The 18610-nt window shown below is 41.4% G+C and overlaps 2 protein-coding genes and 1 pseudogene across 2 annotated transcripts in view; 2 read left to right on the top strand and 1 right to left on the bottom strand.

Moving 5' to 3' along the window:
* Positions 1-2826: 2826 nt before the first annotated feature.
* Positions 2827-6366, bottom strand: Serp1 (stress associated endoplasmic reticulum protein 1). Its single transcript, XM_052180474.1, has 3 exons — positions 6274-6366; positions 5951-6026; positions 2827-4732 (listed from the first exon to the last, which is right to left on the bottom strand). Exons 1-3 carry the CDS (start codon positions 6355-6357, stop codon positions 4692-4694), a joined length of 201 nt encoding a protein of 66 aa, XP_052036434.1. The 5' UTR covers positions 6358-6366; the 3' UTR covers positions 2827-4691.
* A 476-nt stretch (positions 6367-6842) lies between these two features.
* The window catches only part of Eif2a (eukaryotic translation initiation factor 2A), a 33585-nt gene continuing 21817 nt past the window's right edge, over positions 6843-18610 (top strand). The window contains exons 1-2 of the mRNA XM_052180472.1: positions 6843-6940; positions 12675-12744. Coding sequence (XP_052036432.1) covers positions 6889-6940; positions 12675-12744 — 122 coding nt within the window. The 5' untranslated portion in view covers positions 6843-6888. The remainder of the gene's footprint in view (positions 6941-12674; positions 12745-18610) is intronic.
* On the top strand, positions 8223-8639 carry LOC127683325 (40S ribosomal protein S23-like; annotated as a pseudogene).

Below are 18610 nucleotides of genomic sequence, written 5' to 3'. Positions count from 1 at the left end.
CAAGCATGCACCACCATGGCCAGCAGACAGATAAGGTTCTTACTGATGAAGCAACTCAGCTAATATGTTGAGTGTGGCATTTGGGTGGACACAGAAGTGGTGGCAGGAGGAGACAAAAGAGCTCTCGCCCTTACGGAGCCCATGCTTAGTGTAATAGAGACAAGAAACTAATAAGTACGGCAACATACTAAGTTCTAAGAGGTTCACTGCAGGGCTGCAATGGAAGCTGATCTGATGATCATAATGTGTGCGCACGTGCGTGCACGCGCGCACGTGCACACACACACACACACACACACACTCACACTCACACACACACATGCACGCGAACATTATGGAAAGGTACCAAAATTACAGGGTTTCTGAAAATCGTGGACTACAGCAAATCTAGGAGGGAAGCTGTGGAGGGCAAGGCTGGAAGAGCAGGCTGAGCCACGCAGTGTTCTTGAGAACCAAGGCTTAAAGTTGTTTCACTGCAACAAAATGGAAGCCCCTAAACTTTAGTGTCTTTAAATTTTACCTCGGGGAAAATCATGGGGATCAGTATCTTTTTGTTTTGAGACAGGGTTTCTCTGTGTAGCCCTGGCTGTCCTGGAACTCACTCTGTACACCAGGCTGGCCTTGAACTCAGAAATCCACCTGCCTCTGCCTCCCAAGTGCTGGGATTAAAGATATGTGCCACCACACCTGACTGGGAATCAGTATCTTTAAAGTCAAAAGGACACATTCTTCTTTCCCAGTCTCCCCTTGCAGGCCACACTGGCCTTGAACTCTAGGCAATTTTCCTGCCATCAGGGTCCTAAGGGCTGGGATTATAGATGACACACACATACCACCAGTTCCTAATGATTGTTTTAAAAATAATTTTATTTTGGAATAATTTCTCAATATCACAGATGCAAATATTTTAAGAAAATACAATGAAGTTGTAGCAGTTTTTAGGTTCCCTGGAATATGTTGTGCTGAAAGCATTACTGATGCAATTTTCTATTTTTCTATTACATGAAAGAAAGTGTAAATGTCAACTAAACTCACTTTCAAAAGAAAGTCCATCAGAGAGCAATTTTTTTTCTCTTCTTTGAATTAGCAACTTGAGGAAAATTAAAGGCTTTTCTAAAAGTGTATGTGAAATGCATGTAAGTTCTGTGATTCCTAGAGAGTGCAGTCAAACCTTGGCTTTGTTTCTGTTCCCCAGGAAACCTGTTATTATTCCTCATTTACATGCTTTTGAACTACTGTAGCAGTTATGGATATGCCTTTGGAGAGTGCCATTAGGACTCTATTCACAGCTCTAGCTGCATGTTACTTAGTAATCACTGGATAAATGCATATTGTTTGCAAACCTCCCACAGTTGTGCAATCTTTCTTTCTGCAACATTTATGGGTTTGAAATCATCAAAAGGTCAGGGGATTTTTTTTCCCCTCTTAAGTACTGGCACATGTGTATTCATTGTTTGGTTCCTTATTACAGATGTGATATAAAGAACTTCCTCAAGTCCCTGCGGCTGTTACTTCCCTGCTATGCTGAACTCCCTGCGTCACTTCCTCTCTCCTACATTGCTTTTGTCAAGAGTATTTTGTCACATCAATCTGAAGTTTAATTTCTAAACAGAGAATGTCATAACGTTGTAAGTTTATTACTGTCAAGCACTATGTTTTATGGATAGACCTAGTAATAAGTCCTGATAGTTCTGCATGATTGTCCTGTGTGTCCAACATCCTACCAGTAGCCTCATGAGGAGCACAAGAGGCCACACAATTGAATACAGAAGTATACACATCAATGTAAGCCAAAGGCCAAGACAATGGATCCTGCTACAACGAAAACCTTGTGCTACTTTAGAAACCTATTTGTTGCCAGCAACATTGTATCCTACCTAGCATACATACAATGAAACCCTAACTGTTCTGTCAGAGCAACATCACTATCTGGGCAAATTCATTTCCTTGCTGTGCTCAGCATTACAGGATAATATAAAATCTGAGTAGGAAAGTAGGATAAAAGAAATGTGCTTTTTCCTTGAGCCAAACTTATAGCATATAGTAACAACTATACGCTAAGCGGGTAAGTGTTGAGTTTTCTTGCTTTTTACAGTTTTCTTGCTACCATGTCCAATTAGACCTAACATGTACCTCTTGGTATTATTTCCTTTGACTTTCTATGTCTTGTGTTAACTTGCCACACAAACTAGTTACTGGAAAAGAGAGAAAGAATCTCAATTGAGACAATGCCTCCATAAGGTCTTGCTATAAAGCGTTTTGTTAATTAGTGATTGATGGGGGAAGGTCCAGGCCATTTTAGGCGGCACCACCATGGGTTCTATAGGAAAGCAGGCTTAGCAAGCCATAAGGAGCAACAGACCAGTAAGCGCCTCCCCTTCACGGCCTCTGCACCAGCTCCTGCCTCTAGACTCCTGCCCTGCTTGAGTTCTTGTCTTGACCTCCTTTGATGATAGTGAAGTGACAGTGAGTGATATGAAATAAATCTTTTCTTCTCCAACTTGCTTTTTAGTCATGGTGTTTAGCTGCACCAACAGAAACCTAAGATACTTACATACAGACTTTTCTTTTCCTTTTATTCTTCCAGTTTTTCAAAACAGGCTATCTCTATGTAGTAGTCCTGGCTGTCAGGGAACTTGCTCTGTAGACCAGGCTTGTCTAGAGCTCAGAGATCCACCTGCTTCTATCTCCCAAGTGCTGGGATTAAAGGCATGTGCCACCACTGCCAGGCTAAGTACAGGCATTCCTTTAAAACAATTTTCTATGAACTATGAAAAGTATTCAAATAAGAATTCTGCAAAATCATTTTCTTTTACAACAAAAGCATCAAATATCGAGGGAACTTTATTTTTAAACCATAAATCAAACAGACATAATTTTCATTGACCCAAATATGCATAATCCAACCTGAATATAAAATGCACTGAATAGGTAAATTACATGATACAAAGGGAATGTAACTTTACAAATGTGAAATGATTGATGGCTACAGCAATTTAACAAATTAATTAAAACATTGTATGTTCAAAAACAAAAAATTCCTTAAAGCCAATATCTATAGTAAACCAACGGAAATTCTGGTATGGAATGATTTGATTCAAAGGAAATAAGGCACCTGCTATACACTTAGAGAATATCTTTCACTTTTAAAGTTATAGTAAAATAGAATTAGTTAACCAAGACTTGCTTCAGAGGGATCCAAGTTCAGGGATTCACTTACAGGGTGAAGGAGACAGATAAGAGTCATGGCCCCGCGGACCCACAGCCAGCTTTCTTTCCTGATCAGATACAGTTAGACGGCTGCGCACCCCTAACCACTCCTTTCCTTCATTCTCCTCTGCATCTGAGGGGATCCAAAGTCTTGTGAGGTTTACACTGCTCTCAGAGCAGGTAGCAAGTTTCCCTTCTGTTCCTTTGAAAGCGGCTTATTTCAAAAGAGATCTCCTGAGGCAAATAACAAAGCAAACATAAGCAGGCTTCTTCCAATTCATAAACAGATATTGCTTGGTGTCTGCACCAAGTTCTGGCTAAGTGCATAAATAGTCAGGACGACTTGTAGTTTTCAATAGTACCAGAAAACCTCAAACCTGCCTTATCACTCTCACCCTTACTATTAGTAAAGAGAAAATTTGATCAATCACAACCTACTAAGTCATACAAAGGAAGACTAGACTGATCCTTATCAGTAAATTCATTTAATTCCAAATGCTAGTTTAGATTGATATACCTAGAACCCTAAGGGCATTTCAATCACAACTTTTTAGCTGATGTGCCTTTTTGGTATTAAAAGTGCAATTAACACACTAAGATATCATATGGCACTCGGAACTCCACATGTTTTGACAAGGTATTTACTTTTTGTAGTCTCTCTCCCTTAACTTTTTTCTACACAGTAAACCCCTTGATAAGTTAATTCTGATCAGTATAGCATCAGCAAACCATCTCTAATTTCATTTCACCATGATAGCTTTTAGTGGAACTGCAATCATTTTGATTAAGTTACAAAATATTCAACCCAGGCTTGAATGGGATCCTATGTGACTATACTTGTTCATGCAAAATTCAAGGCTGTGTAACAGAAACATTATCATTAAAAACAGATGGAGCTGTAAGCATCTCAACTTACAATATGCCCTAGAAGCTCTTAAAAAAAATTTAAGTGACAATGATTGTGGTAAAACTAGGCCGTGTAGTTGTCCATTTATAAGCACCTTATTATAGGATAGTTACATGTCCCTATAATGGAGTGTGCTTTTCAATCCAAGAATAATAAAGTGTCTAGCTATATAAAAACCTTAAGATTCCAAAATTTAAATTAAGCTAATTGCATTTACACATTAGGGTTAAGAAAATCTATACCCTGTCTACACAGATTTAATCTAATTAGTCATAAGTTTTAATAACCACATAAAACTCATTCTGTACTGAATAAGTATGGTCTACTACTGGAACTTAATAACCAAATTTTATTGCTTTATTCATGTGGTGCTTTTGCAAGGCACTGTGGCATGGACTAGCAAACCTGGAATGACTCTTGAAGAAACCTTGGAATGACACATGAAGGCTGATATGAGAAAGTCATTCTGAGGCAGGGTGATTTACTGAATTGTTTTTAACCAGGGCATCGAACATCAGGAATGAGTTCAAGTTAAAATTCACAGGAGAATGGAAACACCTCAAGGTCAGTCACTTCACATGCCCATCCTGATACTTTGAATAATCTGGAAAATTGCTGTGAAGAGAAAAAGCAAATATTAAAATAAGTTGAATAAAACAGGCCTTTCAACTAAAACGTAATCTATCACAGCAGCTGCAGAATCCAGAGTAATCCTACACTCAGTTACAAATGCTAATCTAACTTTACTACAGTAAAAAGTGAAGATATGTTTATAATTAAACAGTTAAATGCCTTTAAATGATTATTATCTTGTAGTACTGGGAATGGTACCCAGGGTCTGATGCATGATGGGTAAGTACTCAGTGCCTGAGCTACACATCCAACTCAAATTATTTCTTTAATTGCAGGCTCCTTGACTTTTACCTGTAAGATGTACAAGAGAGCTTCCAGATTCAAAGTTATTTTAGAAATAACTTAAAAGCACCAAAACAAACACATCTTTTTAACCATAGATTTATTTCGGTTTATTTCTAACATATCCTTAATGGCCTGGTTTCCTAACATATGCACATTTCTTCATTCTCACAAAGCTGAAATTCAATAATCTTTGTGTTACATAAACTGGTTGGCTCGCGGCCACATATCAAGAAAGCTTCCGGTTGTTAGGTTTTAAGAAAAGGCAAAGTGAAATGTTAAAGGAAAATCTCGGTAACTGTAGAATGTGGCAAATAAAAGCATCTGTCTCAATAATAATAGCTTGCCTATTAAAGCAACACACAGAACATAAAGACATTCTGTAATATATCTGCAGAGGCCAAGTCTATCACCTTAGAAAAGCAGGGTGTCTGGCTGTCTTAATAACTAATTTTACCTGAAAACACTTATCTCATACATTAAAGTTCCAAACTGGTATGTTTCCGCTACAGAAAATCAATTCTCTGTACTAGCCTTACTTTATATACTTAGTTTTTGACAGAGAGACCTTAGATACTGGTACCGTTCAGTCTTGTTCTAGTATCCAGATGTTCACGATGTTTTCGTTAAGTTTTTTGCAACACCATTGATAATAAAGTTACAATGCAAATCATTCCTATTCCAAGAGTTATTTGGTGTTTAACTTCTTCTAAGGGATCATTAGGAAGATCTCATCTCTTTTTGATCTTCTATGTGCACGAATCAAGGTAAGAGAAATTTCTGGGGCACCACCCTCTGTCGAACAAGTAATCTGGTTCATTAGAAACAATTCTCTCAGCAGGTGGGTTGAGAACCACGCGGGTAAGGCTCGCCGCTCATCCACGTCATTCCAAACCACGAAAGCTCCCAAACACTTACCAGAGCCACAGACAACAAAAATGAAGAGGGCCAATAACCAGGGTCCTACCGAAGCCTTTTCTTCGGGGGCATTTCTCTGCAAAAAGAAAAACCCAGTTTCAAATGCAGAGAAAGCACTCTCGGATTCCGGGATCCCGTGGTCTGCACCCCAGGCCAGGTGGCCGACCGGGCAGCTCACAGATCTCTCCTCCCACCCCAGATTCCACCGCAGCGGGAGTCCGGAGTCAGGCGGGTCTGGGGAGAAATCGCCGCGGCCCCGGCCCGGCCCGACGCGGGCCTCGGCCCCGGCCACGGCATGGAGAAGGGTGCCCGCTTTTCCTTACCGAGGTCTTAGCGACGTTGCCGCGCTGAGTTATGTTCTTGCTGTGCTTCTCGTTGGCCATACGGATCCTCTGCTTGGCGACCATCTTCGCGGCGCCACCTGCCCCAAGATCCTCTCGGACTCGCTCGCTCGCCGCTCCCGAGTCACCGGGAGGCTCGGCTCGCGGTGCCTACGCCGCCTACGGCCACTGGGCCCGGACGCCGAACGCTGGAGCACCGGCAACCTCCGATCGCGGCGGTCTGAGCAGCCGAGGGGCGGCGCGCCGGGGAGAGCGGGCCGCAGGGCCGAGAAGCAAGAGTCCAACCACCGGACAGTGCAGCCGGCAACCTCGAACTAGTTCGGGTTCGGCTGCCAACGTCAGCACTGGGCAGGCCCCGCCCCGCGGAAGTACGGACTCCGCCCGCTCCAGGGAGGGAGGGCGAGGGCCGGCCGCAGCCGCAGCCAGGCCCTTCCACGCTCCGCAAAGCGAGGAGCCAGAGCTGCGCGTGCGCGCTCGGAATCCGGAAGTGAATTGGCCCCGATGCTGGCGGCGCCGGAAACACCAACTTGTAGTCATTGCGCTTGGGGAGACGTGTAGAGGCCGGGTTCGGCCTTTATTGAACTCTCACCCCAGCGCATGGGTTTCTCTTTCCGGGACAAGATGGCGCCGTCCACACCGCTGTTGACAGGTGAGTTCCAAAAGAGCGAGGGACTCTTCCTTTACGGTGGTTTCTTTCTGTGTCTTCGCGCTGGAGAATTACTTAGCAAGCCTTGGAAGTTCGTCTTGCCTTTTCTCCTGGAAGGACCAGACTGTCTTTTGGTTTATTTGACAATAGCATGCCAGTGGGAAGTGAAGTCTCCGTCTCCAATATCCCCTCCTTCCAGTTATCCATCCATCGTTCTTCACTTTCCATAGGAATAGACAGATAACAGAAACTACTAGTTTGGTGGTGTGACCTCTGGTCTGCAATGCTGGGTGTCGCTTGGACCCTTAAATCGCCTGTATAATTGAAGAAACGAGACTCCTCACATCAAATTCATCAGAGCTTAAGTAATTAAAACTTATATGCTCCCTTATTTTTATGATAGGGAACAAGACATTGCTAGTATAGGTTAGATTTCGTGCTGAAGATGTGGCTTAGGGTAGCAGCAGTGAGCAGGATAATGATAGTCTAATGTTTTCAGTTGAAACAGCTGAGAAATAGCATTTAAGAAGTAGAACAGTAGAAGACTCTGGGAATTTAAAGCTGACACAGATTGTGGTGCTTATGAAGCAACAACAACAATTACAACAAAACTTGGACAACACTAGGAAAGGTGTTTGTGTTATGGCTTGGGTGTGTACGTTTGAATAAACAAAAAACACAAATAGAAAAGAAGTGGGAAAGAAAAAACATCTTTGGTAACTGTAGGAAGAAAGATAAAATCATTAGGACAAAAGTCTTGTTTTTGAGAATTGGAAGTTATGTCCTTCTGAGACACAGCAAAGCTTTAATACTTTTTGCCAGTCTAGGAATACATTTTTTAAGGTCCATGCTTATTCCTGTTCAGTTAGACTACCATAATTTATTCACCAAATATTTATAAGGTGCTAGTTGTAATCTTCTAAACACTATGTCAGACAGATTGTTTTCTTTTGTTTAGATTTATTATTTACTTATTTGTGTGTCTGTACATGAGCGTGTACACAGGAGTGCAGGCCTTAAGAGGCCCAGAAGAAGGTGTGGGCTTCCCTGGAGCTGGAGTTAGAGTTGTGGGCCTCACCTTAAGTGAGTGCTAAGAAGTCTATTTCTTCTTAAGAGAAGCAAGTACTCTTAATGCTGAGCCATCTCTCCAGCTCTCTGACACTATTTAAATGGCATAATTACGTAATTAAATAGTTTACTTAAAAGTTTTAATACTGAATGCATATTTGAATTCTACTTAAACGTTAGTATATTAGCTTTCCCTTGGGCCCGTGGCACCGGCAAGATGGGCAAGTGCCATGGTCTCCAGACTGCCCAGAAGCTCCGCATTCACCGACGGGACCAAACAGTCTAAGAAAGCCCACTTGGGCACAGCCCTGAAGGCCAATCCGTTTGGGGATGCCTCTCCTGCAAAGGGAATTGTGCTGGAAAAAGTAGGGATTGAGGCCTAACAGCCAAATTGTGCCATCAGGAAGTGTGTCAGATGCAGCTCATTAAGAACAGCAAGAGGATCACAGCATTTGTGCCCAGTGATGGCTGCTTGAGCGTCACTGAGAAAAATGACGACGTTCCGGTTGCTGGATTTGGTTGAAAAGGTCATGCTGTAGGTGATGTTCCTGGAGCCCACTTTAAGGTGGTTAAAGTAGCCAGTGTGTTTCTTTTGGCTCTATACAACGGCAAGAAGGAAAGAACAAGATCCTAAAATTTGACAGTGGAAACAGTAATAAGTTTTCATATTCTGAAAAAAAAAAAAGTACAATAAAAAGCGGTGAAATGTTGTGCCCTTTTAAGCCAGTGTAAAGCCAGCATATGGCTCACTCACAATCCTAGAGCAGCTCTTGACAGTATTGTATTGGCATCCTGTCTTAGTTTGTGTTCCATCAGTGCTGAGTTGTTTGTTAAAGCCCTTTAAGCTATTCTTTGGAATTAATCCTTTTCTTTCTGTTGACTTGGCAAGCTACTTCCAAGCAATTTACCACAATTTCTGGACGGCCACTTTCTGAGCTTTTCTTCATGTATCACAAAGGAAATTCTCTATTTGTTCAGCTACTTTCCTTCCCTGCTAGACTGTTAAATTCTTGACATTTGGGATAAGTCTTATTCATCCTTTCCTTTTCAGTACCTAATGCAGAAGCCAATAAATAACAGACGATAAACATAGGGGAATAAGCTAATGAAGAAAAGATTGTATATAATTGTAGCAACTTTTCTCACAGGATTCTAAGTTAAAGTCTTTGTTCTGACACTCTCCCATAGTATCATATTTATAGATACCCAAAGATAACTTGGCCAGATTTATATTATATATTTACAGGGTCAGGATTATGCCCAGGTATTTCCATTCCATGGACTATTTTCTACCAGTAAAATATATTGTTTACTCTTTTAAACATTCTTTGTTTTAAGTTTTTAGATACTTAAATCTTGTTTATGTATACTTTTAAGATTTATAGACCTGTGAATAATTGTTTGTTGTTATGACTCTAACTCAGAAGTGAGAAAAGACCAAAACAAGGTGAAACTTGAGTTTTTAAACACTTGGTTTTAAAAGCTTTAGTGTTAATAAATTTAAGGATTCACATGATTCAAAAAAAAAACAAAAAAAAAAACCCAACATCTATTTTCTGTATTTCCTGGTTCTTGCTTATCTTTTATTAAAGGAGGCAGACTTATCCTCAGGCACATATTCAACCAGGTTAGTGATGCTAAAGAAAAGAGCTTTTCAGCCAGGCAGTGGTGGCGCACGCCTTTAATCCCAGCACTTGGGAGGCAGAGGTAGGCGGATTTCGGAGTTCCAGGACAGCCAGGGCTACACAGAGAAACTCTGTCTCGAAAAACAAAAAACAAAACAAAAAACCAAAACAAAACAAAAACAAAAAAACGAAAAAAGAAAAGAATTTTTCTTTGTTTGGCCAGCATTCCTAGCAGAAATCTCAGGCTCTCTTCTTTAGAAAGTGTGGTTAATGTGGGCTTATTTTTCCTCTTGTTGCTGTTTTTCTTATCAGTATTATTTTGGAGTTTACTCTCTGCCCTAGTATGAAGTACAGATCTTAAATACAAATTGTAAGAAAACCCTTTTGGTTGTTTAGAATATCCTGAGTTCCCATAATGTTGCCAAAAATGAACCAGATAGAAGATCTGTGCTACCAATTAAAAGTCTCACTAGAGCTGGGGAAAGCTGCTAAAATGCAGGTAGTCAAGGTGAGGTAAGGAAAAGCGTCCCTGTTCCTGTCCATCAGTGGAAGACCATGTACCTGGGTTAGCAGTGAGAGTAACAGATCATATTCATATTTTATAAATACATTGCAGCCTTATTAGGACTTTACTGACAGTTTGCCATTCTGTTCTAGATTCGTATGTAAATTCTGAAAAAGGTCTTAGTGTGTTAGATTCTCCTATGCATTATACAGGCTAAATTTCTACATAATGTGCAACTAAGTTATGATCTCAACTCCCTAATTTATAATTTTTATTTGTGGTTTATCCCTCTAGTGTTTGTTAAACATGTAACTTATGTATAGTAGCCTTTAATGCCAGCACTAGAGGGCAGAGGTAGTCAGATTTCTGTGAATTCAAGGTCAGTCTGGTCTACTTAAGAAATTTCCAGGCCAGCCAAAGCTACATAATGGGATATTGATTCTTTTTAATTATAGCATTAAGACAATATGGCTTGTTCTAAATTGTAATGTATCTTATATACATTGCAACAGTTCGATGGATTTGGTGCTGAGAAATGCTACTGTTTTGCCTGTGTGATAGCAGAATTTTAATGCTGTAAAGAATAAAACTTGTAGATATACTTCCCTTAATGTATATAAGGTTGGTTAGCACACACACAGAGCAAAAGGGTAAAACAATGACAATAATAACAATGTGTTTATAATGTATTTATGTTACTTACCCTGAGCATGGTAGCTCTTAGGAAGGAGATCTCTGAGTTCCAGGACAGCCTGGTTTACATAGAGACATAGAGAGTTCTAGGCCAGCTGGGGCTACCTACATCATGAGGCTTTGTCTCAAAAAAAAAATTTTTTTTTTTTTTACAAAACTTCACAGTTTTAAATCTAGGACATATTTTGTCACAGAACATTTTATAAATATCATATTTTTTTAAATATTTTCAGTGTTTGATTTAAATTATAGCAGTAGATCAAACTGGCCTCAAACTCTATGTCCCTGCATCAGTCACCTCAGTATTGGAATGATATGTGAGTGTACCATACCCAATTAGAAATCATCCTGAAGACAGTGGTAAAGTCATTTTAATCCCTAACACTTAACAAATAGTGAAGGCACACATCAAATAGTCCGTAAGCCATTGTGTACAGTCTGTTTTGAAATGTACAGAGCAGCTCGGTAGACTCCATTCTATTGTTGGGAACTGGTAGGGACTATCTTCCCAAAATAGCTCAGCTGGTAGTACACACAGGAGAAAGTGGCATCCACCTGTTTGGTTACGGATGTCTAACAAACTTAGAATCTTTATGAGACTGCTTACTTGTTTTCTATTGTTAAACTGGCAACTCTATCATAAATATGTAGATTTTCATTCTAATTTGATATTCTTTGGGCCTGCCTAATACCTGAAATTGAGCTAGTTAATTCTTAGTCAGGAATGCGTTTTTCTTTCTTTTTTCTTTTCTTTTCTTTTCTTTTTTTTTCTTTTCTTTCTTTTTTTTTGTTTTTTTGTTTTTTTGTTTTTTTGGATTTGTTTTTTTCGAGACAGGGTTTCTCTGTATAGTCCTGACTGTCCTGGAACTCACTCTGTAGACCAGGTTGGCCTCGAACTCAGAAATCCACCTGCCTCTGCCTCCCAGAGTGCTGGGATTACAGGTATGTGCCACCACAGCCTGGCTGGAATGCGGTTTTTCTAATAATTGACTCTTAACAGTTCTTAGAAAAAGAAATGAAAGGATTAGAATTGGAGCTAAGCCCCACCCCAGCTATTAAAGTTATTGCTTTCCTAGTAACTAAGAGAAGGATGGAAGCCTCCAGCAGAAATACAAATGTAGTGGAAGCCATGGGCATCGGTTACAGTGTCTTCTCTTGGTGGCTTAAAGGGCCATTAAGTAGCAATTCTTCACTAAGTCCTGTTACATTTTCTACATCTTACATCCTCATTTCCACTTTGCATCCCTGTGGTTCACTCTGCACCAAATGTGTACGCTCTTCTGTGAGAGCAGTGTAGACTTTCGCCATATCCAGTTCATTCTCTCCATTAGATCAGACTGACCTTTTCAAAATGCAAATCTGGTTTTAGAAATCATCATGAAACTCTTGAGGTTTTTATCCTTCAGATACTTAAGACCAACATTATTTTACTTCATCCTCCATATTCTTCTAAGCCTGTTTTCTTTTCCAGCTTCTCTTACCCATATAACTTTCTTTCCATTTTGTGATGCTCTTTCCTATTTTTCCCTGGGCTGCTTGAACTTGTTACTGTTCTTTTTGCTTATATTCAGCAAAGTTCCTACCCTTTCTACTGTGACACAGGTACTTTTATTTTGATGGTAATATTGTTTTTAAATTTTTAAGTTGCATATTTATTTTATCCAGTTAAAATGATTTTTATGTGAAAAGGCAAAGTAGACTTGAAATGTTAATTAACATTCTATAGTATAAGAAAATGTTTCATGAAGTCTCTACTTTGATAGCTTTTGACTTTTGAGTAACATTCAATAATAGAGCTGGGTATTTCTTAGCAGAGTAACCACCCTTTTTTCCATTGTTTCTTTAGTCAGAGGATCAGAAGGACTGTACATGGTGAATGGACCACCACACTTCACAGAAAGCACAGTGCTTCCAAGGTATGGCTTCTGTCAAATACAATACACACCAAAAGGTTTTTGTTGATGGTGTGTTTCTTAAAATATTTTAGTTTTTATTGTGTATATGGATGTTTTCCTCATGTATGTGTCTAAGCAACACTTGGGTGAGTGGTGCCGGTAGAAAAAGAGGAGAGTGTTGTAGTAGAACTAGAACTGCAGTTACAGGCAGTTGTGAACTGCCAAGTGGGTGCTAAAAACTGAAGCTGGGTTTTCTGGAAGAGCAGTGAATGCTCTTAATTATGAAGCCATGTTTCCAGCCCATTGGCCCAGAAAGAAAAATAATAGAAAAGAGCTAGTTTGTTGGGATTTTTTTTTGTTTTATTTATTTTATGTATATGAATGCATTGTCACTGTCTTCAGACACACCAGAAGAGGGCATCAGATCCCATTACAGATAGTTGTGAGCCACCATAAGGTTGCTGGGAATTGAACTCAGGACCTCTGGAAGAGCAGTCAGTGCTCTTAACCACTGAGCCATCTCTCCAGCGTTTTAACAAGATGGGAAGAATATGTATTTCTTTGTCAATAAAATAATCTTTGTATTTCAAAGTCAATGACTTAAGGTCTGGAGAGATGGCTCAGTAGTTAAGGGCATACACTGCTCTCCCAGAGGATCCAAGTTAGGGTCCCAGCACCCACATCAAGTGGCTCACAACTGCCTGTAATTCTAGCTCCTGTGAATAAAGCACTCTTCTGGATTCTAAAGGTATGTGCTACATCTGCGCATGCACACATACACCAGATTATATCTTTTAAAAAATGGAGGAGGAAAGAAAGAGCTAATTAATTGCTTAATGTAATTGAGTTTGTGCATTTTTTCATCTTCTAGAATGAGAAAAACTTGCAAATAGGATAATTAAAGTCACTATTAGTAATCGCTGTGCTGCCAGATGATAGTGGCATAAAAAAAGAGTAAAATACATATATATGAATACATATATGTTTTTCCAGAAAGAAACCAAGGAAAATTAAAACAAAACTGAATAAAAATGATAACCGATAATAGTTGACAATATACAACTCAGGACCAGGACATCTGTGAATGAACTTTGGTAGACATATGTTACCATATGTCTAACCTATAGGGTTAGGGTTAGGGTTTGGTAGACATATAGTTTTGATGTTGGTTCATATAATTTTTTAAATAATAAAATTGGGTAAGAATAGAATAATTAAAATGGCTAAATGAAAAAGGTAAATTTAGCTAATGTTGTGGTTTTGTAACCTTACAAAGATCTACAAAACTATTGGATACATTCAGCAGTGTTATTGTTCACTAAAGTTATTGTCACTTGAGGCTATTGAAATATAAAGTAATAACTTTTGTTGTTGATATTACCTGAGTAAACAAAGAAATGGAGTTTAAATTGGGTTCCATTTAGTGGTTGACTGGTCCCTTACACTTGTGCAGAACATAATAGTGGCAGGTCGCAGAGGAGGTTCTTTATGTTATAGAAAGAAGCCAGGAAGCAGAACAGAGAGCATCACTGGGAAAGGACCAGGGTAAGATGTAACCCCAGGAACATGCCCAGGAGTGACCTACCTCCAACAGGAGCCCGTCTACCGAAGTCTGGCCACCTTCCAATGCTCCATTCACATTTTGAACCTATCAGTGGATTAAGCCACACATTAGATGAGAACTCTAATGACATGATCTCATATTCACACCCAAACCAGTCAAGTTAACAGTCAAAATTAACAATTAGAATAATTGTATTACTTTTATTTGGATCTAAATTATTTTTATCATGAGTAAGAAAACTTGCATATATACATATGAGCTCACTATTGCGTGTGTGTGTGTGTGTGTGTGTGTGTGTGTGTGTGTGTGTGTGTGTGATCAACTGACTTGTATTAAGTGAGGAAGTAGGAAGGCAAGGGCTGAGTCAGTGTGATGATAAATGGATGGTGGTAAGCTCTTTCAGGGCTGATGGCTCCCAGCCCTGGTTCTCGGACACCTGTGCCTGGATTGGCGGGGGAGGGGACTCCCATTCATCTCTGTGCTCCTGGCTAGGCAGGAGTTCAGGCACCTGTTGTGGCCTGCAGCCAGGCTGTGTCTTCAGAGAACCCCTGCTAGCTAGGTAGGTAGGTCCTGTCCTGGACAGAGGGTGAGGCGGGAACTGTCCAGGTGCTGAAGCCCTGGCTCTGTCCTGCTAGGTAGAGGTGCTTTGGATGTCGATGGCTTTGGGAGGGAACTTGCTGTCTCCATGCAGAGAACCTCACTTTGAGATTCAGACTCAGGAGCCACCAGATTTTCTGAAGTGTTGAGTGAGGTCTACACCCTCCAGTGGTCTCTCTCCTCTACACTGTTCCTTCTGGGCTTTGTTTCCTGAGATGGGTCCTCTAAAGGTTAAGCTGACCTTGAACTCTATGTTCTCTCACTGTCTCTCTCTCTCTCTCTCTCTCTCTCTCTCTCTCTCTCTCTCTCTCTCTCTCTCTCTCTCTCTCTGTGTGTGTGTGTGTGTGTGTGCCATGCATTTGGGCTCATACACAGGTGTGTATGTTTGTATGTATACCACATGCATGCAGTGCCTGCAGATGCCAAAAGAGAGAGACAGATCCCCTGGAACTAGAGTTACAGATGCCGCCCAGTCAGGGGCTTCAATCCTGCCATGGTCTCTCAAGCAGCTGGGGTGGCAGCCTGTGCCAGCTTTGCTCTCTGGCAGTGATGTGGGGTCAAGAGGATCCTTTCTGCCACGGAGGACTTCCAAGCCACTTCTTTCCCCATAGCTAACTGAATGTCCAGTTTCAGTGTCATTTATCCCTCACTAAAGGAGGGAGCATGGGGCACACAGAAAAGTCTGCACTCTAGCTAGGAGGATGCTAGTGGTAGAGGGACAGTTGCCTCCCACCCTGACTAGCCTGACTCATGCCTGCTCTGTGCCCTCACTGTAGCCAGGGAGGAGGGGGTAAGGGTGGCTGTGGAAGCAGCTGTCATGAGGTGATTGATCCTGGAGCTCTCCCTAACATGCACAACCCCAGGCCCTCCACAGAAACATCGATCTGCCTGCCCCTTCCAGAATCCTCCCAGGGACGCATGACTGGGTCATCAGCAAAGATGTCCCTCCAGGGTCTTACTGACAGAGCTCTGATCCCAGCTTTACCCACATCAGCCATCTCCCTGGGCCCCCATGGGCTGGAGCTGCATTAGACCCACTGTGCTTAGACAGTCATGGCCACAAGTCCACCTTGGGAAGCCTCTCTCCCAGGTCCCAGCTTGGCCTCATCCCCCAGTACCCGCTGGAGCACCAGCTGGAGGGGTTCCCAAATCCTCTGGCCAGGTGTGCTGCCCAAGAAAAAGTAGATGGCAGGCTTGGCTGCACTGTGCACACGGCCAGGCGTGCTGCCCAAGAAAAAGTAGATGGCAGGCTTGGCTGCACTGTGCACACGGCCAGGCGTGCTGCCCAAGAAAAAGTAGATGGCAGGCTTGGCTGCACTGTGCACACGGCCATGAAGAAGCTGAAATGACAGAAGTAGAGGGGGGTGTGCCAGGACAGGTTCTGGGACAGCCAGAAGATGCCAAAGGGCAGGCCGCAGAAGAGGAGGAGCAGGGCGGCCAGCAGGACCAGGGAGGGGAAGCCCTGGGGCTGGTGCCTCTCATTGCTTCTTACAAAGTTATTTGTGCAACTAGAGAGGTGGCTCAGTAGGTAAGTCACTCTTTCAGAGGACCCAAGTTCAGTTCCTAGCATCCACGGTGAGTGGTTGCAGCCTCCTATAAATGTGACTCCAGGAGATCCAACTCCCTCCTCTGGCCTTCAAATGCAACAATTCACACATTGCTTGAATGAACATACAACATGCATTACAAATCTTAAGTAAAATATTTAATTCCTAGTTTTGTCCAGGTAAAAGGCAGGAAGCAATAATGAAAGAATTATGGACCTTATGAAAGAGTCACAGGATCAACTAGAAAAAGTTTAAGCCAACCTAAAAAAAGGACAATTTGAACATTAAGAATTATACTGGAGAATAAAGATATGAAATATAAATACTCCATAAAAATTTCTCCCCCTCCACGTCTTAATGTCTATAGCACAGAAACCTTGGAGGTTTTTGTTTGGTTTTGGTTTTGGTTTTTTTCTTTTCTTTTTGTTTGTACACCCTCTCATCCCTGTGACAGGATTTCTTTTTGTAGCCCTCAATGTCCTAGAACCTGCTTTGTAGATCATCAGGCTCTCCTCAAATTCAAGAGATCCACCTGCCTCTGCTTCCTGTGTGCTGGGACTAAAGGCATGTGCAATCATACTTGGCTTAAAAACCTCACATGTTATAGTACCCATATAGTTGAAGAATACAGGTTCTTTTAGGATTTGTTAGTAAATGTGGAAATAAAATTTCCTAATCAGAAAGAAATTTTGTGTTTAGACTAGTGCCTCTCAAACTTTAAGATGTGTCAACTGTCTGAACAAGGTGGGGATTTAGTTGAGTGAAGTACTTACCTAGCCTGTAGTTGGAATCCTAAGACATCCATAACTAGATAGCATGATTTAGTGTTCCGAGCTGCTCCCTTCCCACACCAGCATGCTCAAGTGTGACTTCCACCCCTCTAGTGTCTGAGAACAAGTGATGGTATTAGAAGATGAGGTAGCCTGGTCTCTTCAGCTGACTGATACTGAGAATCGAATCAGGGGCCACTGGAAGAACAGCCAGTGCTCTTAACTGCTGAGCCACCTTTCCAGCCTCTGATTTTGTTCATTTTATCATTTGAGATTGTTGATGAGTGTCTGTATTTTGTATTTATATAGTGTTTGTTTGTTTGTTTGTTTGTTTTTAAAAATTGTATTGACTGGGTACCCTCACACTTCCTCAGCTCCAAGTACTCAAGAGGCAGAAGCAGGGGATCTCTGTGAGTTAAAAGCCAACCTGGTCTACATAGTGAGTTTCAGGACAGCCAGGGCTTCATAGTGAGACCCTGTCTCAAAAAGAAAACAAATTATATCTGTGTAATTTATCATTGCATTTATTGTTATGCTATATATTTGTATGGAAATAACAAAATGTTGTCATTTGCCAGAATTAAGAAAGGGAGTGAAGGAGGAAGAGCTGGGGCGGTGGTTGAGAGCACTGGCTGCTCCTCTAGAGGACCATGGCTCAGTTCATAGCACTCACACAGGAGCTGACAACCTACTGGGACTAGTCCTAGGGCGTGATGGCCTCTTCCGCCTCCCCCAGGCACTGCAAGCATGAATTGCACAGACTTACATTCAGGCAAAACATTTATAAATATATAGTTGTTGGGGTTCAAACCACATGAGCATAGGGATGGTTTATATTGAACAAACAGTCAAATATTTACTGACCATGGCAACAGCTTTGGACTCAAGAGCTGAAAGCCATGTGCTGGACATTTCTCAGGACCAACTTAAAAAGGCTAAAATCACAATGAGCTCATCATATGCAGGTGCTGTAAGTAACCTGGTGGTCTGCCCTGTCTCAAACCATTTCAGATATAACAGTTCAAATGACCTTTTGATGGGTCAATTATATTGACAATTTGATGGGTCCTAAATGAAGTGCTTAGGGTTGTGGAACCTATTCTTTTTTTTTTTAAGATTTATTTATTTATTATATGTGAGTCACTGTCTTCAGACACTCCAGAAGACGGCATCAGATTTCATTATGGATGGTTGTGACCATGTGGTTGTTGGGATTTGAAGTCAGGACCTTCTGAAGAGCCATCTCTCCAGCACGGCTGTGGAATTTAAGATTAACAGACCTCAGCCGACGGGTGGTGGCGCACGCCTGTAATCCCAGCACTCTAGGAGCAGAGGCAGGCGGATTTCTGAGTTCGAGGCCAGCCTGGTCTACAGAGTGAGTCCCAGGACAGCCAGAGCTACACATAGAA

Source organism: Apodemus sylvaticus, chromosome 4 (assembly GCF_947179515.1).
Source record: "Apodemus sylvaticus chromosome 4, mApoSyl1.1, whole genome shotgun sequence".
Classification (NCBI taxonomy): Eukaryota; Metazoa; Chordata; class Mammalia; order Rodentia; family Muridae; genus Apodemus; species Apodemus sylvaticus.
Note: the sequence above shows the minus strand (reverse complement) of the source record. Positions and strands in the feature narration are given on the sequence as shown.